The 24,966-nt window shown below is 42.5% G+C and overlaps 1 protein-coding gene across 1 annotated transcript in view; it reads right to left on the bottom strand.

The window, feature by feature from the left end:
- Positions 1–24,966, bottom strand: part of THSD4 (thrombospondin type 1 domain containing 4) — a 584,514-nt gene that overhangs the window by 427,465 nt on the left and 132,083 nt on the right. The window contains exon 6 of the mRNA XM_082618510.1: positions 20,268–20,370. Within this exon, the coding sequence (XP_082474636.1) occupies positions 20,268–20,370 (103 nt within the window). The remainder of the gene's footprint in view (positions 1–20,267; positions 20,371–24,966) is intronic.

Below are 24,966 nucleotides of genomic sequence, written 5' to 3'. Positions count from 1 at the left end.
TAAGCAAAATGAGAAGACAGAGAACTACGCAGCAGATGAAGGAGCAAGGTAAAACCCACCAGACCAAACAAATGAAGAGGAAATAGGCAGTCTACCTGAAAAAGAATTCAGAGTAATGATAGTAAAGATAATCCAAAATCTTGGAAATAGAATGGAGAAAATACAAGAAACGTTTAACAAGGACCTAGAAGAACTAAAGAGCAAACAAAAAATGATGAACAACACAATAAATGAAATTAAACATTCTCTAGAAGGAATCAACAGCAGAATAACTGAGGCAGAAGAACGGATAAGTGACCTGGAAGATAACATAGTGGAAATAACTACCGCAGAGCAGAATAAAGAAAAAGGAATGAAAAGAATTGAGGACAGTCTCAGAGACCTCTGGGACAACATTAAACACACCAACATTCGAATTATAGGAGTCCCAGCAGAAGAAGAGAAAAAGAAAACGACTGAGAAAATATTTGAACAGCTCATAGTTGAAAACTTCCCTAATATGGGAAAGGAAATAGTCAATCAAGTCCAGGAAACTCAGAGAATCCCATACAGGACAAATCCAAGGAGAAACACGCCAAGACACTTATTAATCAAACTATCAAAAATTAAATACAAAGAAAAAATATTAAAAGCAGAAAGGGAAAAACAACAAATAACATACAAGGGAAAACCCATAAGGTTAACAGCTGATCTTTCAGCAGAAACTCTGCAAGCCAGAAAGGAATGGCAGCACATAGGTAAAGTGATGAAAGGGAAAAACCTACAACCAAGATTCCTCTACCCAGCAAGGATCTCATTCAGATTCCGCAGAGGAATTAAAACCTTTACAGACAAGAAAGCCAAGAGAATTCAGCACCACAAAACCAGCTTTACAACAAATGCTAAAGGAACTTCTCTAGGCAGGAAACACAAGGGAAGGAAAAGACCTACAATAACCCAAAACAATTAAGAAAATGGTAACAGGAACATACATATTGATAACTACCTTAAATGTAAATGGATTAAATCCAACAACCAAAAGACACAGACTGGCTGAATGGATACAAACAAGACCAGTATATATGCTGTCTACAAGACACCCACTTCAGATCTAGGGACACATACGGACTGAAAGGGAGGGGATTGAAAAAGATATTCCATGCAAACGGAAATAAAAAGAAAGATGGAATAGCAATTCTCGTATCAGACAAAATGGACTTTAAAATAAAGATTATTACAAGAGACAAAGAAGGACACTACATAATGATCAAGGGATCAATCCAAGAAGAAGCTATAACAATTGTAAATATTTATGCACCCAACATAGGAGCACCTCAATACATAAGGTAAATGCTAACAGCCATAAAAGGGGAAATCGACAGTAACCCAATCATAGTAGGGGACGTTAACACCCCACTTTCACCAATGGACAGATCATCCAAAATGAAAATAAATAAGGAAACACAAGCTTTAAATAATACATTAAACAAGATGAACTTAATTGATATTACAGGACATTGCAACCAAAAACAACAGAATACACTTTCTTCTCAAGTGCTCATGGAACATTCTGCAGGATAGATCATATCTTGGGTCACAAATCAAGCCTTGGGAAATTAAAGAAAATTGAAATCATATCAAGTATCTTTTCTGACCACAACGCTATGAGACTGGATATCAATTACAGGAAAAAAATTGTAAAAAATACAAACACATGGAGGCTAAACAATACACTACTAAATAACCAAGAGATCACTGAAGAAATCAAAGAGGGAATCAAAAAATACCTAGAAACAAATGACAATGAAAACATGATGACCCAAAACCTATGGGATGCAGCAAAAGCAGTTCTAAGAGGGACGTTTATAGCAATACAATCCTTCCTCAAGAAAGAAGAAACATCGCAAATAAACAACCTAACCTTACATCTAAAGCAATTAGAGAAAGAACAAAAAAACCCCAAAGTTAGCAGAGGAAAGAAATCATAAAGAGCAGATCAGAAATAAATGAAAAGAAATGAAGGAAACAATAGCAAAGATCAATAAAACTTAAAGCTGGTTCTTTGAGAAGATAAAATTGATAAACCATTAGCCAGACGCATCAAGAAAAAGAGGGAGAAGACTCAAATCAATAGAATTAGAAATGAAAACGGAGAAGTAACAACTGACACTGCAGAAATACAAAGGATCATGAGAGATTACTACAAGCAACTCTATGCCAATAAAATGGACAATCTGGAAGAAATGGACACATCCTTAGAAATGCACAACTTTCCGAGACTGAACCAGGAAGAAACAAAAAATATAAACAGACCAATCACAAGCACTGAAATTGAAACTGTGATTAAAAATCTTCCAACAAACAAAAGCTCAGGACCAGATGGCTTCAAAGGCGAATTCTATGAAACATTTAGAGAAGTGCTAACACCTATCCTTCTCAAACTCTTCCAAAATATAGCAGAGGGGCGAACACTACCAAACTCATTCTAGGAGGCCACCATCACCCTAATACCAAAACCAGACAAAGATGTCACAAAGAAAGAAAACTACAGGTCAATATCACTGATGAACATAGATGCAAAAATCCTCAACAAAACACTAGCAAACAGCATCCAACAGCACATTAAAAGGATCATACACCATGATCAAGTGGGGTTTATCCCAGGAATGCAAGGATTCTTCAATATATGCAAATCAATCAATGTGATAAACCATACTAACAAATTGGAGAAAAACCATATGATCATCTCAATAGATGCAGAAAATGCTTTTGACAAAATTCAACACCCATTTATGATAAAAACCCTCCAGAAAGTAGGCATAGAGGGAACTTACCTCAACATAATAATGGCCATATATGACAAACCCACAGCAAACATCATTCTCAGTGGTGAAAAACTGACACCATTTCCTCTAAGATCAGAAACAAGACAAGGTTGTCCACTCTCACCACTATTATTCAACATAGTTTTGGAAGCTTTAGCCACAGCAATCAGAGAAGAAAAAGAAAAGGAATCTAAATCAGAAAAGAAAAAGTTAAGCTGTCACTGTTTGCAGATGACATGATACTATATATAGAGAATCCTAAAGATGCTACCAGAAAATAACTAGAGCTAATCAATGAATCTGGTAAAGTAGCAGGATACAAAAGTAATGCACAGAAATCTCTTGCATTCCTATACACTAATGATGAAAAATCTGAAAGAGAAATTAAGGAAACACTCCCATTTACCATTGCAACAAAAAGAATAAAATACCTAGGAATAAACCTACCTAAGGAGACAAAAGACCTGTATGCAGAAAACTGTAAGACACTGATGAAAGAAATTAAAGATGATATAAACAGATGGAGAGATATACCATGTTCATGGATTGGAAGAATCAACATTGTGAAAATGACTCTACTACCCAAAGCAATCTACAGATTCAGTGCAATCCCTATCAAACTACCAATTGGTAGTTTTTCACAGAACTAGACCAAGAAATTGCACAATTTGTATGGAAACAACAACAACAAAAAAACCCCAAATAGCCAAATCAATCTTGAGAAAGAAAAACAGAGATGGAGGAATCAGGCTTCCTGACTTCAGACTATACTGCAAATCAACAGTAATCAAGACAGTATGGTACTGGCACAAAAACAGAAATATAGATCAATGGAACAGGATAGAAAGCCCTGAGATAAACCCATGCACATATGGTCACCTTATTTTTGATAAAGGAGGCAAGAAGATACAATGGAGAAAAGACAGCCTCTTCAATAAGTGGTGCGGGGAAAACTGGACAGCTACATGTAAAAGAATGAAATTAGAACACTCCCTAGCTCCATACACAAAAATAAACTCAACATGGATTAAAGACCTAAATGTAAGGCCAGACACTGTAAAACCCTCAGAGGAAAACATAGGCAGAACACTCTATGACATAAGTCACAGCAACATCCTTTTTGACCCACCTCCTAGAGCAATGGAAATAAGAGCAAAAATAAACAAATGGGACCTAATGAAACGTAAAAGCTTTTGCACAGTAAAGGAAACCATAAACAAGATGAAAAGATATCCCTCAGAATGGGAGAAAATATTTGCAAATGAAGCAACTGACAAAGGATTAATCTCCAAAATTTACAAGCAACTCAATGTCAAAAAAAACAACCCAATCCAAAAATAGGCAGAAGATCTAAATAGACATTTCTCCCCAAGAAGATATACAGATTGCCAACAAACACATGAACGGTGCTCAACATCACTAATCATTAGAGAAATACAAATCAAAACTACAATGAGGTATCACTTCACACCAGTCAAAATGGCCATCATCAAAAAATATACAAACAATAAATGCTGGAGAGGGTGTGAAGAAAAGGGAACCCTCTTGCACTCTTGCTGGGAATGTAAATTGATACAGCCACTATGGAGAACAGTATGGAGGTTCCTTAAAAAACTAAAAATGGAACTACCATACGACCCTGCAATCCCACTACTGGGCATATACCCTGAGAAAACCATAATTCAAAAAGGGTCATGTACCACAATGTTCACTGCAGGTCTAGTTACAATAGCCAGGACATGGAATCAACCTAGGTGTCTATCGACAGATGAATGGATAAAGAAGATGTGGCACATATATACAATGGAATATTACTCAGCCTTAAAAAGAAATGAAATTGAGTTATTTGTAGTGAGGTGGATGGACCTAGAGTCTGTCATACAGAGTGAAGTAAGTCAGAAAGAGAAAAACAAATACCACATTCTAATACATATATATATGGAATCTAAAAAAGAAAGGTTCTGAAGAACCTAGGGGCAGGACAGGAATAAAGACGCAGACATAGAGAATTGACCGAGGATAGGGGGAGGGGGAAGGGTAAGCTGGGACGAAGTGAGAGAGTGGCATGGACTTATATACATTACGAAATGTAAAACAGATAACTAGTGGGAAGCAGCCACATAGCACAGGGAGATCAGCTCGGTGCTTTGTGACCACCTAGAGGGGTGGGATAGGGAGAGTGGGAGGGAGATGCAAGAGGGAGGAGATATGGGGATATATGTATACGTATAGCTGATTCACTTTGTTATAAAGCAGAAACTAAGACACCATTGTAAAGCAATTATACTCCAATAAAGATGCTAAAAAGAAAAAAAAAAGAAACAGTTGTATATATTGAATGTCTGTAAATAAAATACTAACTATATTTCCTTAAAGAACTTCTCTAGGGTAAATATGCAGAGTAAATATTTAATAAAATGAAAATTTGTTTTGCAATCTGAATAGTCATCCAATAATTTATCTGTTTTGTGAATTTGGATTTACAGCAGACTCTTAACATTCCTGAGGCACATATCTGGAACCTTCTTGAGTTCCCAGATTCACAAACAGAAAAATATTTATAGAGGCTCCCAGCTTTTTCAGGAATCAAATATCCATGGAGAGTTTCCTGTTTATAGCCTTACACTACACACTACAAGTTAACCATACTTTCACATCTCATGATAGGTTTACATCTCACTTGATTGCCATTTTTCACAGAAACAAGCAAAAGTTTTCTAACTAATTAATGAGCATTGTTGCAAATGCACAAATAAGTGAAGAAAAATAAAGCTAAGTGACTCTTTTCCGGACACACATCTTGCAAAGCAGACTTTTCAGATTCCTATCTCAGTCAGGGGATCTCACACAGTGTCACAAACTTGCAAGTGAAATGCAGAAACACCTAGGGTCTAAACACATTTATCCAATTTGCTTGAGCAAAGGACAAGGGCCATACTGATAAAACCCATAGAAATACCACTGTTATTGCTAACCCAAGCGTTACAGAAGTCGACTGAACCTTTTGGTGATGAGTCCAGAAAACTGGATTATAGAAACACTGTCCACATGAATTACAGGAATTTGCCTGCTCATTCAAAATACCTAGATTTTGTATGGTCAGGGTTGGTGACAATCAAGGTTGGATGTTTGAGCTTCCTTCAGTAGTGGGACCCCGTCACAGCAGGCGCAGAGGCCCCAGAAGGCTGGACCTCCTGGAAGCACTGTGCTGGAAGCCTCAACCTCTGGCTCGGTTTTCACCCCCGCCAAAGCAACACCCACCATGAAAGGCAGACAGGAGAGAAGGAGTGACAGAGTGAATGAGCAAGAGAAAGAAACAAAGGAAGAGGGAGAGAGGGAGGGAACGCAGAAAAGAAAGAAAAGAGAGGGAATGAAAAAGGAATTTGGCTGTTGTGAGGGAAAAAAAAAGAACAAGAAAGATATTATCATTTCAAAATATATAGCATGTACATTTCAGAACGTATTTGAAAACACTCCTGCCAAATTTTCGAATTATTTATTTATTTATATCCCTTCTTGTTCCAAAGAGGTTTTGCAGCATTTTGCTGCCAGATTAATTTTCCTGAAGCTCAGCTCTGACCATGTTACTTCCCTGCTTTAAAAAACCCCAATACCTCTTCACTGCCTGTAAAATGAAGTCCAATTTCCTTAGCCTCCTATTTGAGGCCCTCCATAATCTGGCCCCAAACTTCCAGCCCAACCTTATCCTGCATTTCTTCCCTTTAAACACCCTTTGTTCCAACCAAAGGACACTCCCTGATTTCTCCTAATACATTCTGTATTTTCCACCCTTGCACCTTGGCTTGTGCTGTTCCCTCTGCCTGGAATGCCTTTCCCGACATCTGCATATGCCCCATACTATTCACCATTCCAGATTCCACCTGGAGGATGCAGGCACCTGGTCATCAATAGTGGAACTTACAACCTTTATACACATGCTACATACACATCATCTCACTGGATCTTCGCAACGGGAGGAAGCTATTTCTTACTGTGGTCCAAGGAAGCTGTGGCTGGTACCTCTGGGGTTGTGTCCTCTGTCCACTGTCCTTCCTGCTACCCCAAGGCTATCCCTCACACAGACCACAAGGTGGCTGCCTGAATCAACGCCAACATGTTGTAGCAATCTTTTTTTATCTTCACTTCTTAAGGAGAAAAAGTGCACCTTTCTATTCTGTGTGAACTTGAACTCACCTGTCCAGTCCTGAGGCACAGTTTCATTTGGCAGTCCCTGTGCAGCCCTTGCCAGGCTCCATCAGGTGGGACAGTACACTAGCTGATTCTGAAAGGCAGAGGCCTGGCAGGTCCAGCGAGCCAGGGTGGGAGCAGTTACCCCAGGGGCCCCTCCATGCTCCCTGCCTGTAATGCACGAGAACATACAGGGAAGAAGACTGATAACCATGGTAAATATCAGTGGGTCAAGTTCTACTCCTTCGAATCCTAAGAACATGCCAAGGGATTTTTTTTTGAAGGTGCCACTGATCACTGGGAGTGGGACAGCAGGTTGCTAAAGCTATTTATACAACCTCCAAAGCCAGCTTAAACAAACAAGGCAACTGGGTGTGGGACAAGGCATCGTGACTGATTGATGGGGATCTATTAGGCATGCAAAGCTGCCAATATCTACATGCTCGTTGGGCGAGGGCCAAAGCTATTACATGATGAGCAGTTACGTAACCTTAAGTACAAATGGAATTTGGGCTGTATGTATCAGCTACGCTTCTCCTTTCTAATTTTTGGCATCAAGAGGTTACATGAACTGAATGGAGGGTCACAGCCCTCCCCTCCACTTTCTCCCTTTCCTAAAGACCGGCAGGCCTAATGCTCACAACAGACACATCTCTTAATAATGACTGCAAGTTTTTCCCCAAACCAAAAGCTCCACTGTCCTGTTTAAATCTGACCTATTTTTAATGTGCTGCTCAATATTTTTTTAAAAAACATCGTTTGCTGGAACATGACTTTAGACGAAAGCTGTTTCCAGGGATTAACCCAAACTTCAATCGCTCCCCTGAACGAAACTTGACTCAGCCCAATAAACTATGGCTCACTTGATAAAATCTTAAAGCAAAAATTAATTGGGTAACCATGTGAAATCTATGGTTTGCCCTGCCAGTCTCTTGCCCTATCTATTGGTGACTTCTGGCCTCACTAAGCTCATGACAAGGTTTGTCTGCCTGGCGGTTCTGACCCATGAAATGCCTGGCTCTCCACCCCCATAACCTGCTCTATTTCAGCCTCTCCCAATTGTAATCCCTTCCCAAACGAGGTCTACTCACCATTCTCCTCCATGCCTCCACGATGAAAACCGTTTGTAGCAAGGTTGAAAAGAAAAATATTAACTGAGTACAACATAGAATTTTGTTTTCCTAAACTTTTCTTGTCATTAATTACTAAATAACAATCCTGAGTTGTAAAGTCTGTTGACCAGCTCCAAAGCTGCTAATCAATTATCGATCACTTACATTTGCAAAACCACTATCTAGTCTTTAGTTCAAAAGTAGAATTTATACGGGGCTTTTCCTTGTTTTACTTCTGAACTATTTAAACATATCCACACACGTGTTGGTCAACAAAGTTATACAGTGATTTCCTCACAGGGGGTTTTGGTGGTGGTGGTGGTATGTGTATGTGTGTATGTGGTAACCCAAAAAGAGAGAATGGAAAAATCCAGTAATAACACTAAGCACTAACCAGAGAAGGGTGAGCTGAACAGTACGAATCATATAATAGAGTACTTCTGCTTTGCCCCGGGGGAGCTACAGAATCTGTACCATGTTAGTTCCAGCACAGAAAGGGCCAGAAATGTACGTCTCCTTTGGTGGGCCATCCGAAGATCACCAGTTTCCATCATGGGTGAGAATGGAGCAGTGACAGTCACAGAACAAGAAAGAGAGGAGAAATGCAACAATCCAGAAATTTCTCCCATATGAACAGAAATGGTTGGGAACTAAAGCCTAATATATCAGGCTATGTATCACAATTAGTAATCTTAAAGAAAACCATACATCTCAATATATACTCAGTTGCTAAGTATTTGGGTTCAAAGGACCTCAAATAGTTAGCTGTTCATGTCACCTAGGTTTGCAGGAAAGAGGTGTGATAATGATGTATGTGAACTCAAGACATGATGACAAGTGCTCTCCGTAGTTCAGGCTGAAAATAGCTGGGTTTGGAAGCAGGATAATTCAAATATAAATCATTGCCACTACTTCATTTTTAAAAAATTTTGCCTTGTACTTTTTTTCTTTTTCTTTTTTTTCTCTTTTTTTTTTTGGCTGCACCGGGTTTTAGTTGCAGCATGCAGGATATTTAGCTGCGGCATGTGGATTTCTTAGCTGCAGCATGCACGCAGGATCTAGTTCCCTGACCAGGGATCGAACCCAGGCCCCCTGCATCGGGAGCACGGAGTCTTACCCACTGAACCACCGGGGAAGTCCCCTCCACTACTTCATTTTGTTTTGCTGCAGTAGACACAGCCTCAGATGCAGACAGGAAATACAATTCCAAAGGTAGAAAGAAACCTATTGCACACTTCAGTATCAGACAATCCAGTTTTTAGAAATTGTCCTTGAGTTAGTCCCTCCACCTCTAGATACACTGGGCCCCTGAAAGAACCCTTAATTTAAAGGATCACTCTGGGAAAGCAGGCCTTCCCCTGACTATTTCAGCCATCCTAAAAGGCCTCTCTTGGAAAATTACAAACAGTTATACATTATTTGGTTTTTACTTACATTCTAAATGTGAACACATTTTAGACAGAGCTAGTACAATGATGTGTTCATTATATTTATTTGCATCATTTCCTTGATTACTGTATTCTAAAATCAGAAGCTTTATACTTGCATTTGAAGCAAGACCTATGTACTGCTTGGCAAACTTTGTGAATCATTTAAGAGTCTCATCTCTGTTCAATACATAGGAACTCATCCCAAATTTTCAAACAACTAACAGGGTTAGTTGGCACCTATATCATCACAATGTGAAAGACAAAAACAGACTTACAGATATCAAAAGCAAACTTAAGGTTAGCAAAGGGGAAACATGGTGGGGTAGGGTGGGGTGGGGGTGGATAAACCAGGAGCTTGGGGTGAACATACACATGCTACGAGTAACCAACAAGGACCTACTGTATAGCACTGGGAACTCTATTCAATACTCTGTGATAACCTATATGAGAAAGGAATCTAAAAAGGAATGAATATATGCATATGTATAACCGAATCACTTTGCTGAACACCTGAAACTAACACAACACTGTAAATCAACTCTACTCCAATAAGATTAAAATATATATAAAAAAACTGTAAAGGCAGAAAAGAGGCAGTGTATGTGCTGCCATTTCCCTTCCCATACCTGCGCGAGACATCACTAATCAATCCCAGTGACACTCCTTGCTCCTGAGCCCAGCACATCAGAGCCACGCTCAACCAGAGCTGCTTGTTATGACTCATGTATTGATTCTAAAGAGAATAGCCAAGATGATAAACAAGTTGCATGCTCCAATCCATAAGGAATCAACTGAAGGAAATAAACATTCAGCAGGCTGGTGAAATAAGATTTAGGGTGACAAGACGGCTGCTTTCAAGTATCTGAAGGGGGAACCTGGAGGTTTCATTAAATGTGGCTCCAAAGGGTAGCCAGGCAACAAATAATCACCCCAGAGTGAATTATAGTGGCATTATAAGAATGCCATTATTGCAAAGTGTAGGCAATGTGAGGAGGAAGGTGAAGCAGACTGCCTGGGAATGCTGAACATGCTCTCTCCCTTCTTCCCACCCAACCACAGATACACATCAGATTTTTCCTTTAATCCTTTGTAAACAAGTTCCACTGACTCATGGAATGTTCTCACTCATGGAATTTCTAAGAAGCAGATACAGACAGGTATGGTTGCTATTTAATAGCTTTTGGGGAGTGACTATGCAGATGAGGGAGACTCTCTTTGGTAAATATGCAAAAGGATGGGCTGGATTTACGGTTTAAACAGAAATTGCATTTTCATTGATTACTTTCTAGCCCTAAGGCCTCTAACTCTAAAAACCTCTTGATGTTGGCCCCATACTAATGTCTCGATGTTCATGCAAGGTGCAACCAAATGTCCTGACCACTCCTTTGGGACCCAACTCTACCAATTTACAGTCAGAGGCCTCTGCTCAGAGGGTGACAGAGCTGTGCTACAAGGGATTAAGACAGAGACCCAGGATTTCCTGGAAAAGTCTTAGTCAATGTACAAAGTGAGAGAGTGGCATGGACATATATACACTACCAAACGTAAAATAGATAGCTAGTGGGAAGCAGCCGCATAGCACAGGGAGATCAGCTCGGTGCTTTGTGACCACCTAGAGGGGTGGGATAGGGAGGGTGGGAGGGAGGGAGACGCAAGAGGGAAGAGATATGGGAACATATGTATATGTATAACTGATTCACTTTGTTATAAAGCAGAAACTACCACACCACTGTAAAGCAATTATACTCCAATAAAGATGTTAAAAAAAAACAACACACATTTGTTTGTTTTTAAAGGTACCGAATTGGTCACAGCTTGGTTACACAGAGAGAGAAATTCTTTGGTAGCCCCTGAGGCAAATGACTGCTCTGAAATCAGCAGGCTGTGGTTATGTAACTTCTTGTTTACTCTGATCCTTCTATTTTATCCTGCGACTTGGAGCAAACCATCCAACCTGAAGTCTCAGTTCCTGCGTCTGTAGAATAGGAACACTGTAGTGACATCTGACCTTGCCCATCCTGACACCACGAAGATGAGGCAGTCTTTGAAGAAAGCTGAGCTTCTTAGAAGAAAGAAACGACAGGATTGGGTCTCATTATTTAATATTTTGCAATGGGTTTAAGCTCTACCCTTGGTTTTCAATCCTCAAAATTACTCACATTTAGACTAATCTGCTTACTAGATGTTGAAATGTACCCTGAGGCTTTTCTTTACTATTACTTAGAATGACGCTGGTTCAAGCACCAGGAAAGAAATCGCTTTTACACGAATCATTTATACCTTCCAGAAGACTTTAGAGCAGGGGCGATACTCTCCCTCAAACAATCTTTCCCTTTCTAAATCCTAAATGTCCCAGGGAAAAGAGACTCACAGAGATGTGACACCGTGTGCTCCACCCTACATCTTTCATACTCTTCAGATACAGAGAGAAACACAGTGTGGATGCAAGAACTAGACGTGTTCTAGGTGTACTTCACATAGATAGTCCCACTGGGGAGCAGGAGGGTGACCAGGATTACGGAAATCAGGGGGAAGGAACAGAACCATTACTAACCCCCCTTCCCTTCCCCCTGAGGTCATCACCCTCAACACAGGATGCAGTGGGATGGTAAAGGTTACCACAGAACACCAGCCTCTCTCCCGTGCCCCTGTGTAAATGCACACTGGTCAACCTGAATTATGCCTGATAATGTGTGGAAGCAAAGGGGACCCACACAGTCACATGCCATACATGCATAAGGAGGCCTATCTGTAGAAATCTGCAGAAACAGAAACACAAGGAGGACAAACGAGTGATACTCAAACGTAATATCCTAATTCCAGTAATCCCTCCAAGGTGTCAAGAGGCCCTGTGAGCCTACTGCTGAAAGGACAGTTGACAAACCAGATGGGCACCCTGACCTGTGAGTTTCTGTCATGGACATGGGTTGTTTGGGGCCCTTCAAGACCCATTCTTCCTTCTTTTGGTTCAGCACCAGGATTTCCTTTTTGGAAATTAATTCTCCCCCTCTGTGTGTAGTCTTGCTGGGACTGTCAGTCAGGACTCCCCCCACCCTTTTACCCCCGGCCGAGTCAGTCAGGACTCCCCCCACCCTTTTACCCCCGGCCGAGGAGTGGGCATGTGGCCTGGAGCAAGCCAATAGGGCTCTTATTTCCAGGGCTTTGACTCTTGGATGGAGAAACCTGTTGGAATTTATCCACTGCAGCAGCAGCAGACAAGTAAGACTGTCAGTTAGTCCACCTGGATCCCCAGAGCTTCCTCAGTTTCTGTCCTTCACCCAGCTTGGTCCTGCACACTTCCTGTTGATTCTCAGAGCTACTGTATATCCTTCCAATAAAATCCTTTTGTGTTTGACTTAGCCAAAATTGGTGTCTGTTGCTTACAAGGAAAAAAAAAAAAAAAAAAAAGAATGCTAACTTATACAGATGTGCAGCTTGCTTCCTCAGATTCCGGACCTACCTGAGGATTTCCAGGCCCAACAAAGCCCTATGATGGATCCTAAATGATTCCAAAAATGATACTCTGCATCTGAGTCCATTCTCCCTAAAATCCTCTTGTTTCTCCATGGTCAGTAGTAAAGAGTATTTAAAATAGAATGAGAGAGAAAGAGGCAAACTAGCAAGCCTTAGAATAGTTCTATAATGGTGAAATTTATACTGGCTCTAAATTTCACTTTTAGAAACACAGAGATGAAGACAGAGAAGAGGAAAGAGAATCTAATGGACTTTTTAAAGGATCATTTATATACAAGAAAATGCCTAGATCACAAGAATTCAGTTGATGGGTTTTGACAACTATATTCACCTGTGTAACAACCATGCAAATCATGATTTGGATCATTACCATTGCTCCACAAAGTTCTATCATGCCGCTTTCCAGCTAATCCTTCCCCACACCCAAACAGGCAAACACTGTTCTGACGTTCATCACCATAGCCTAATTTCTCCTACTTTAGAACATAATATAAAAGGAATCAGACAGTATGTACTCTTACATCTGGCTTATTTTGCTCAACATAATATTTCTGAGGTTCATCCAGATTGCTATATGCATCAGTAGAGCAGTCTATTTTATTGCTGAGTAATACTCCATTGTATGAAGGTACCATAGTTTGTTTATTGTCTCCTCTTTATGGATAGTTGGGTTGTTTCCAGTTTGGAGCTTTTATGAAAAAAGCTGTTGTGAACATTCTTAAACAAATATTTTTTATGGACCTATGATTGCTTTCATTTCTCTTGAATAAATGCATTTTTATTTAATGGTGAAAAAGCTTTCTATAACAGAATGCAGAGAAACAATAACATACCTTTTCCAAGAGGAAAAAAAGTGCCTATTTTCCACCTTTTCTTCTAGGATAGAGTAGGTTCATAGGCACCATTCTATTAACCCTTTATTCTTCTTTATAAGTTTCATTCTCTCAATCCACAGAATCCTCATTTCTCTACCATTCCAAACAAACCTTTCTCTTTCCCCTTAAACTAGCAAACACTCTCCATATGCCTTCTTCACAGCAATTTTTAAAAGAAAGAGCTAGCTCTATTCACCAGCTACCCTCTTTAATTTCTTTCCAGTGGTTTTCCCAACCGTCTATCCTAGTCTTATTTTCTCAGTTCTCATTCTCTCCTTGACCTCTTGCTGTGTTAAGCTGTTATGACTGCTTCTCTCCCACAGCCCCTTCTTTCACTTTTTTAAGAAAATTTAAACGTTAATTACTCAGACAGTTTTTACGAGGAAAACAGGTACCCAAAGACTAGTCTTAAATGCTCACAACTGTACACATCTTTCTCCTGGCTTCCATACACATTGAGAGTACAGATCCTGTAGCCAGATTCTGAGTTTAGAACCTGGCTCTATCACTTACTAGCTGGATAACCCTGGGCAAGTTAGTTAACTATTATATACTTTGTTTCTTCTGTAAAATGAGGCTGATAATAGTACCCACCTCACAGGGTTGTTGTGAGGAGTAAATGAGTAGCATTTAGAGCTATGCCTGGTACGTAGTAAGTGCTCAATAAACACAAGCAATTTCTATTATCTCATTTGTTCCTCACTGTGGTGTATGTAATAAGAGAACTTTATAAACCATAATAGACTATATTACTGTAAGAGATGATATAAGGCATTATAATGCTTTGGTGCCACCTCTTCTCAGGCTCCTTTCATGGTTGACTCTCTTTCCCCTGCTTCTTTAAAGTGGGCATAATCCAAAGCTCCTTCCTGGATCCCTTGTCCTCATGATTCTACGCTCTCTTGAAGGTCGTATCCATCACAGTGGCTTCAATTATCACACCAAAACCAATGACTTCAAATACAGGTCTACAACCCTAAGGTAACTCCCTTAAACATCCCCAACTTCCTGCTGGGCATCTCACTACCATTCATTCAAACTCAACATATATAAAACCCAAATCACCGTTTTGTTTTCACAAGAGGTTGCCCTCAGGATTTTGCTTTGTCCTCAATAATACACTCATACGTAAGCAACCATGGCCTAGTCTTGCCAGGTATTCCTAGGCATGGATAAGAGAGCTTGAGAATGGATCTTGAGGTGGGTATTACTGGAAAACTCCTCTCGTTACCCTTAGGCCTTCCCTGTCCACTCTGAAAGGTCCCTGATGACTATGAACTGTCTGTGCAGGAGGGGTGGGCTGGAGGATAGAGAATTGCAGGTACCTAGGAATGAATGAAGGTGCTTCATTAAAACATGAACATCCTAATCCCAGGTTCACCAGCACTTGGTCCTAAGCCTTCCTTCCTCACGTCATACAGTTTGGATAATACTGTCCATGTTTATGGCAGCCCTTGCCCCACGCACCAGTGGAGTATCTGTGCCAGGGCAGACTGGTGGGGGACTCAGCAGCACACCTGGGCACCTGGGTGCCAACATTCCACCTCTGCCCCTCAGAGCTTTAGTCAAGGAGAAGAAATGGTCTCAGTGGCTCAGGGCTCTGTGGCTATTAGAGACTATGTGGCACCTTTAATATTTCCTGGAGCAAAATCTACTCTCCTTGCAAGCAGCCTAATAAAAGTCTCCTGGACTTAGAAGGAAGGCACTGTTGGAGCTTCCTGCCTGTGCTAGTCATTAGGGCTGGTCACGGATATTCAATTTCTCCTCCTTCAAGCACACAGTGGGATGGGTACCTCCCTGCTGCCCTTGAAGTTAAGTGTGACATGCAACTTGCTGTGGCCAATGAGATGTGAGCAGAAACAACAGGGATCGCTTCCAGTAGAAGCTTAAAGAACCCATGTGTGATTCACTTGCTCCCTTTCCCTGCCTCAGTGGAAGCGGAAGTTGAGGTGCAGCTTCTATCAGCCTGGGTCCCCGAATGAGCAGAATACTTACTACATTACACAGGTAGCATGAGCGTAAGACAAACTTTTGTTCATGTCATCAGGGATTTGGAGGCTCTTTGTTCATCAGGATTTGGGGGCTCTTTGTTCCTGCAGCATAAGCTACTAAGGCCTGACAGATACAGTGGCCCTGGTCACATGACCACTTAGCAACCTCCAATTTCTGACTCAGCCTCACTTTTGGCTTGTAGATTTGCACTCTATTTAGTTCAGCTATCGAGGACACACAGTGCACTTATGGTGCTCCAATAAAAAGCTGTCCCTGGGGCCTCCCTGGTGGCGCAGTGGTTGAGAGTCCGCCTGCCGATGCAGGGGACACGGGTTCGTGCCCTGGTCCGGGAAGATCCCACATGCCGCGGAGCGGCTGGGCCCGTGAGCCATGGCCGCTGAGCCTGTGCGTCCGGAGCCTGTGCTCCTCAATGGGAGAGGCCACAACAGTGAGAGGCCCGCGTACTGCAAAAAAAAAAAAAAAAAAAAAAAAGCTGTCCCTGGTTTATGGACTAAGACTGATGCTTGCTGCTGAAGAGCCCACAGCGACCCAGAAAAACTCTAGATTCTAGTGCTGCCCAGCCCCAACACTCTAGTCGTGAAAACAGGTACAATTTTCCCCAATGCACCTAAAAAAAGTCTTTCTATTAAAGAAGACTTTCCCATTATAGCCAAGTTGACCATATAAGTTATTGTCCAAAGTGGTTTTGAATGGAGGGGGACTAGGGTGACAGGCATGAACTATCACTATCCTGAGTAAACAGGGACGCAGAGGCACTGGAATTCTACTTCTATCGTCTTTACGGTATTAGGTCTATGAGAAAAATTCCTAGAGGCATTATCTTAGGACAGATCACCATATCCAGGAAATGCATTTAAAAGCCTAAGAAGAAGCATGTGGAGAAATTAATGTGTTTATCAGAGAGTGTACTCTGCTTTTACTATTCTGTGTGGCATTGGACTGAATGAGTGCAGCTGTTTCCCTAAGTAGGCATGTGCAAGTAGCAGTAGACTTCCAAACAAAACCAAGAGCCCAATGCAAAATCCAGCCGTAAAGTATGAACACCCTGCAGAAACATTAACAGCGTCTTCCTCCCACTGGTCAGCCTGGGAGTCATTTAAGAGGAAAGAGGACAAAATCAAGAAAACAATCTTAGCAGCAAGAAGAATTGTTTAAAGAAAGCCAAAGTAAATGCAGCTTCGGTGACTATGGGATCCTCTTCTAGGCATGTGAGACATATTAACGTCAATAAATATTTTTAAAGAATGCTGAATTTTCTAGGCAAAGTAACAAACACAGTGTAGAAGATAGCTGATTTCTTTAGTCTGCTGCTAGTCTGCATTTTTCTTTTCTTTGTAAAATACCAGGATTCAAATTGCCTTCTTCAAACTTTCAGGGCTTATGGCCAAAAAGTAGATAATAATTTCTGGAGAAGATTCTGTTTTTCTGTCTGTCACAATCCCCTCTTCCCCACCTCCGCTTGCTGGGATGTGTGTTTCCCACCAGAGGGTTGGTCACATGACCTGAGTTAGCCCAACGACCCCCTCAGGCCCTGAACTCAGGTCCAGGGATGGGGATATGATCCAAAGAAGATCACAGTGTGGTTTTTCTGAGATTGAAACCATCACTAGGCATGCTAGTTTCCTAGGCTGCCGTAGCAAATTACCACAAACTGGGTGGTTTAAAACAACATAAATTTATTCTCTCATAGTCCTGGAGGCTGAAAATTCAAAATCAAGGTGTTGGCAGGGCCATGTTCCCTCTGCAATCTCTGGGGAAGAACCTTTCTGTGCCTTCTCCTGGTTTCGGGTGCTTTCCCGAAATCCTTGGTGTTCCTTGACTTGTAGCTGCATCATTCTTATCTCCACCTTGGTCGTCACGTGGCCATCTTCCCTCTGTCTCTGTGCCCAAGTGTTCCCTGTATGTGTGTCTCTGTGCCTCTTCTCTTTTTATAAGGGCACCAGTCATATTGGATAAGGGCCCACCCTAATCCAGTATGACCTCTTCTTAACTTGCACCTTAATTACCATGCAAAGACCCTATTTCCAAATAAGCAAATTCATAGGTACCAGGGATAGGACTTAAACATACCTTTTTTGGGGGGACACAATTCAATCCACAGCACTAGATAAGACAGAGTCTTTCTCACTATGATTGCAAGTTCAAAGCCATGTAAACCTGCCCATCCACCTGAGAAGTAAGTAAACAGACCCAAGAGATGGAGAAAGATAGAGAAAAGCAGGGTCCTAATATTACTGAATCCCTGGAATGCAGCCATATCTGAATCCCAGCCCACCTCTTGGACTTCCCAGTAACATGATCAACAAAATATCTTTCTTATTTTTATATAGGTAGGTTGGATTTCGGTCACTAACAACCGAGAGTTCTAATTAATATATGCACCAGTGAATTATGCTATATAATGTGAATCCAAATAGCTCCCCATATCTGGATGGGGAAGAGCAGGTGGGTTATATATGAAAAAAGATTAGCCATGAGTTGTTAACTGTTGAAACTAAGTGACGGGTAAATAGAAGGTTATTATTATATGATTATACTATTCTCTCTATTTTTACGTACGTTTGAAATTTTCCAAAATAAAAAGTTAAATCAAATGTTAAAAAAGCCTCCTCCCCTCCCCCTGCCAGGACTCACAATTAAAGTCCGGCACAAATCAGGGCAAACAAAAGAACAGAAAAGGTAGAATCATACATAAACCAGACAATAGCAGGCATCCACAGGGAATATTGATAATAGGTGAAAATATTAGCACAAGTTTTCTTTGCGGGATGCAAAGGGCTTTTGATATTAGATCTGAGTCTACCAGGCTTGACAGGATCAGGTGGCTGGCAGATGACCTCCCTGAACTAAGCATAGAGGGTTGGGCAATGGGGCTCCAGCTCCAGGGGAAACAATGGGGAGCACAGTGCACAGTTGGAGGAATTTGCCTTTCTTCCCAGTGAATCACGGCAAAGCAGCTATTATTATCCACAGCCAGCAATAAAGCAAGGGTGCAGCTCAGACAAAATGCTCTAAATGCTCACTGACAAGTACTGTTGTTCTGACACAAGAATATATTTCACAGGTTATGAAACACCCATGATTCTGTGCCTTTAATTTAAGCCAGAGTCACCAGCTCTTCTGAAATCCTGCCTTCCTCTTGGATTAGAGGTTCTCCACCCCAGCTGCTCATTAGAATTACTTGGGATCTTTAAAAAATCCTCATGCCCAGGCTGCACCCCAAACCAATTAAATCACAATCCCTGGGAGTGGTGCCCAGGCATCAGTATTTCTAGAAGGCTCTTCAGTGATCCTAGTGGGCAGTGGTCATGAGACCACTTTGAGAATCCAAACAAGGCTACAGACTCTTCTCTGAGAAAAACGCACAGACAAGAATAATTCTGCATCCAATTTCAGAGCAGACATCAATCCTGCCTTCTCCTCCTCAAGGGCTTACACCTAGGCACAACCTTCCACATTTGGACATTGATTCTGTAATAGAAGCCGCACAACTCATTATCAAGCCCTCCCCAGGACAATTTCTCCAGAGCTCGGACATAACGGCAGTGCTCCACACACTGGGTTGTGGCCCAGCCCAGCTGCCCCAGTCACTGCCTTGGGCTGACGTTGGGCAGAGCCCTTCAGCTGGACACTGAGGGCAGCTGCACTCTCTCCTCTGGCCAGCATGGCTGTCGGTATTGAACCCCACAAGTTTTGCTTGACCCATCACCACTTTGGAGCCTACTTTCTCTGTGATGGGAAGATATATCTCAGAATTTAACACTTCTCAGCCCAAAAGCCATGTCATCATCTGCGTTTCAACATAGGAAAGTGACTCCAAGATCTAGAACAGCACTGACAAGCTCTACCAATATCAGATCTTCCATCATTTTGAAAAGGCAGGAACCTTGGTCCCAAGGGCAATGGCTACCTACCACACTTCATCTTTGGAAAAAGCATTCAAGGCTCCCCCAACACAAAAGCCAAGCAAGTGTCAACCCTACAACTCTACATGCTCTCTTAAGCCACCACACCAGCGCTTGCAGCAAGAACCAAGGGAAAGGGAAACTCCATCCCTGCTCACTCCTCACAACCTTAGTTTGAAACTCTCACTCTAACCCATTCCTCAAACCCTGTCTCACTCATCCTGCCAGCCTCAGACACTGCTTGTTTCAGTCAATGCCTCATCCATCTGACTGATGGTCCAGGTGTCACCTGAGCTACACTACCTCTGGTAAAGACCAGCTCCCCCTTGCCCTGGGGGTCACACTTTCTCCCTCATTGTCACTCTAGCCAGGATCACACTAATTCCTCCAGCAATAACCAAAGGGCAACAGGGTTGGAGAACAGACAGAAAATAATTGCTGTGGACAGGGCGAGGGCTATTCTTACCTTCTGCAAACGGTTCCCATTCATAAAACCGGCCCATGAATGGCTTGTTGTTGTAGGATGCACATTGTACCTCCCAGATACTTCTACTGCTTTCTGGACACACCTAATAAAGCAGATATTAAACATGCAATTAGCGTCCATATCTCTTCATGGCCCCAGCCAAATCCCAGGAGACCTCTCCAATGTTAAATGTCAGTCCTCCTCCACCGAAACCTGGGGTTCTACAAATGTGCTGATCACCTATATCGAAAATTTTAAATGCAGATCCCAAGGCCTCATTCCAAGTTTACTAAATCAGAAACTTTGGAAGGACACTAAAGTTTTAACACGCTCCCCGTGTTAAGTTTTTCCATACCGTAATTTGAGAACCACTGACCCAAACCTGCTCCTGACAAAGAGGTCTGCTCGCCTCCCTCAAAGAGGCCATCCATTTCCATCTGTTTGACTTTGTTCATGCCATGCCTGTGCGTGGGACAATATTCACAGCAAACATGTACAGCGCTCTTACCAGGTGCAGGCACTATTTTAAGCATATTTCACATATTAACTAACTTAATCTTCACGATGACCAATGTGATTGATATGGTATTTTTAGATTTTTTTTACAGGTGAGCAAACTGAGGCATGAAGCAGCCAAACAGCCAGTGAGGACAGAGGCTGCACTGAACCCCAAGAGGTCTGGTGCCCACCAGGCTCTCTCTCAGTGTCCTCCCATCTTGTCTAAATTCTGGTCTAAATTCTCTCCACCATCTAAAGCAAGAGCTCCTAGCCTTCGGCATGCAAAAGAACCACCCAGAGAGCTCCTGGGAGATGCAAACTCCTGGATCCCTCCTCCAAGGATTATTATTCAGTAAATCTGGCATGAGGCCCCATAATCTGTATTTTGTCAAACTATCCAGATGATTCTGATACACTAGACTACTCAAAGAAAACAACCAGCTCCCTCTGGTTTCTTTCTTTCTTTCTTTCTTTCTTTTTTTTTTTAACAAATATCTCTTTTTTTTTAATTAATTCATTTATTTTTGGCTGTGTTAGGTCTTCGTTGCTGCGCGTGGGCTTTCTCTAGTTGCGGCGAGTAGGCGCTACTCTTCCTTGCGGTGCACGGGCTTCTCACTGCAGTGGCTTCTCTTGTTGCACAGCATGGGCTCTAGGCGCGCGGGCTTCAGTAATTGTGGCACACAGGCTTCAGTAGATGTGGCTCACGGGCTTAGTTGCTCTGAGGCATGTGGGATCTTCCTGGACCAGGGCTCGAACCCGTGTCCCCTTCATTGGCAGGTGGATTCTTAACCACTGCGCCACCAGGGAAGTCCCATTTATAAATGATAAATATGAGCAAAATGTGACATAAATGTGAAATAAGATCACAATCTCTCATTTAAAGCTAGGATCTAGCTTTTTAAAACTAGCAACACTGCTTAAGTGTAAGGTGTGTGTGTGGTGAAGGGGTGTTTTAATAATCAGATGGGAAAGGCATCTGGCCCCTTAAATATTAAAAGCTCTGTATAGAAGTCTCTGGAATAAACTGCTAATATGATAGCTCAAGTCCTGAAGGATTTAGAAAGAAATCTACTGTATGTATCAGAAACATGACGTCTCGTGGAAGATGAGGGAACAGAGGGAGAAATGAAAACAGGTGGAAGGAAAAACATCCCCTGCTTGATCAAGGGCACTTGGGGAGGCTGCTGGGACAAACACTCAGGGTGGTCATAACCCTGCTGCGGCCTGAGCCAAACCATATGGAGCAAGAAACCATGTGAAGTAGAACGTGATGGTAACTGGTGGGGGAAAAGGGCCGGCAGGATGAGCAGGGCCGGCTGGGCTCTGACAATGGGTGAGAAGCTGACAGGCTGGGGAAGGCTGTCTCCAAGGGCTCTGGAAGCCACGCTGCTGGTGGTCCTGAAGCCGGAACCATGTAGGCTTCCAGCAATACCAGCTGCCTCCATGAAGGATTTGCAGTTAAGATGCTTGTTACAACCTTTGGCCAGATCCAAAGTTCTACTAGGATGGGATCAGCTGGGCAGCCTGGGAGTAAGTACCATCCTTGCGATGAGAAAGAATCACTAAGGGGTGTGTTAAAAATACAGATTCTCGGGCTTCGCCCCAATGGAGGGTGGGCAAGAGGGCCAGGAATATACACTCGAAGTGCTCCCTCTAGTGCAGCCAGCCTGGCACCAGACTAGGCAGCCGCAATTAAGAGCCACTCCCAAGCCTCAGTCACACGCCAAATTACTTAACACGAAATCACAGTGTGAGAGCAGAAGAAAAGCAAATCCAACCCCTTTCATTTAAAGATGAGGAAACAGAGGTGTGGCGAAGGGGGGCACCTTACCAGAGGTCCCACGGTGACATAGAGACAGAGCCTAGAATGCTGACCACCCACCCTCGCCATCACTAGAAACTCGAGATCCGCTGCTGGGTGGGTGGCAGGTTTTTGTAATGGAAAGAGACCAGAACCAGTGGGCCAAATGTCTCCTTCCTCAAATAACTACGTAAAGTCAAGCTGCTCTGAATGAGGCTCCAGCCAGAAGCCACCCTAATTAACCTAGCGGCAATTACCAGAATTAGAAGCTGTAGACCACAAAAACTTAGCAAGTCTGTTTAACCTCTTTCTACCCATCAGTAACATAGTGGCAATGGGCTGGACCACGAAACAACACACCTTCGGAATCACTTTGAATCGCTTGATATTTGATGATATAAATGCATATTTCATGCCATGGAAAGCAGTCCACAATCCATTAAGTGAAAAAAAGTGATTATGTGTGTGGGGTGTGTGTGTGGAGAGAGAGAGACTAAAAGTGTTATCTCTGGAAGGTGGGTTATAGAAGTTTTCTTTTTACAATTAACTTTCGGTTTATTTGTACTGTCTAATTTCTCTACAATAAATATGACATTTATGTAATAAAAATATATCCGTATTGAGCCCTTCCAGACACACAGCCACGCAAAGCTGGAAGGGCTCAACACTGATACCATTTTTATCAGTGTTTTTAATGCTAATGACTGGTGCTCTTATTATATCCATAAGCATCTGCCGAATCAACTAGCCACCTGTGATGCGTCATTCAGGATACCCTGTCCCTGGTCATCAACAAGTTCTTTATATTTGAGTCTGGCCCAGTTACCTCCTAAGGCCAGAGGGCTTAACGTGGCATCAGATCCACAGTGAGGGATCAGGTGCTGAAGCAGCAAATCCACCTACAGTTGCCAGGAGGCAGCTGAGCCCAGAGGTTGACTATGGTATCCAGTGAGCACCTAGAATGGGAAGGTGCAGCAGGAGGTAACAAGGTGCTCTGGAAGGTGGGGGTCTCCCTGTGCATGACCCTGAGCAGGGACCCCCACAAGACGCCAGGTGAGCTGCCAGTTAAAGGCAAGACACTACTTCCTGGGGAGGAGAGAGACCTGGTCAGAGAAATGCAAGCCTCACAGAGTCCAGGTATGGAAGTGGGTTACTGAGACAGAATTATGGTACAGGTGAGGAACACAGATGCCTGGGGTGATAATGATGAAGATGGTGTTAAGAATAGCTAACTTTTTTTTTTTTTTTTTTGCGGTACGCGGGCCTCCCACTGTTGTAGCCTCTCCCGTTGCGGAGCACAGGCTCCGGACGCGCAGGCCCAGCGGCCATGGCTCACTGGCCCAGCCGCTCCGCGGCACGTGGGATCTTCCCGGACCGGGGCACGAACCCGTGTCCCCTGCATCGGCAGGTGGACTCTCAACCACTGCACCACCAGGGAAGCCCCAAGAATAGCTAACTTTTATTGACACTTACTAAACGTCAGCCACTCCACCATATGATTTATGTATATTTGCTCATTTAATCCACACAGCCACTGTTATATCCATTTTACAGATGAGGAAGCCAAGGCAAAGAAAAGTTAAATGAGCTGCCCAAGGCCACGGGGGAGTCAGGATTTGAACCTAGAACCCACGACAGTAACCACTATGCCACAGTGCCCCTCAAGAATGTGTGGATAGCAAAGTTAATTTGCAATCGGTCCTCAGACAAGAGGGCCGTAAACTTCTTCTTGCCTACTGTCAGGAGACGTCCTGGAGAACAAGTTCAGATTCAGCCTCTGAGGCCTACTGAAGTGGCTCCAGCAACAAGGACCAGGGAGCCGTGGATTGAGGATGAAAACCAAGGAGGGCTGGGGAATTTCTGTTTCGTGTGTCTCTCTTGTAGATTACATCTGTTTGTACTTATACTATTATCAGTATAAGATCTCCTCTCATTTTAACAGACTCTCTGAAGTTAAAACTTCCAGGTTACAGATCATTTTACATTTGTTATACTTTAAGTGGGTTGTTTCCTGATGCCATAGACTGAGTCACCCTCACCTTATCAGTAACTGTCTCTATATTACACTGTGAGTTGGCTTTGGGCAGATTTCCTGCAGACAGCTGATCCTTTCTATGGGCACGGATTCTTATAACCTTCAGACCAGAAAACAGAAACAAGGGAAAAGCCATGTAGATAGAGATCAGGCCCATTCAGGATGGGGCCAGCTAAGACCGGAGCTTTATAGCCAAGGAATGGCCCTGGGAGATAACCTCCCTTCAAATGACTCCTTTCCACCACAAAGAGGGAGGGATATTCCCACTGGTCTCTTATGGGAAGAAGAATAAAGATTTACTTTAATATAATGAGCTGAATCCTGATAAAGCACTTCAGGCCCTATCCAAAGTTCCATCTAGACAA

Source organism: Mesoplodon mirus (genome assembly GCF_964341445.2).
Source record: "Mesoplodon mirus genome assembly, chromosome: 4".
In the NCBI taxonomy this organism is placed as follows: Eukaryota; Metazoa; Chordata; class Mammalia; order Artiodactyla; family Ziphiidae; genus Mesoplodon; species Mesoplodon mirus.
This window is presented reverse-complemented; position numbering and strand designations above follow the sequence as displayed.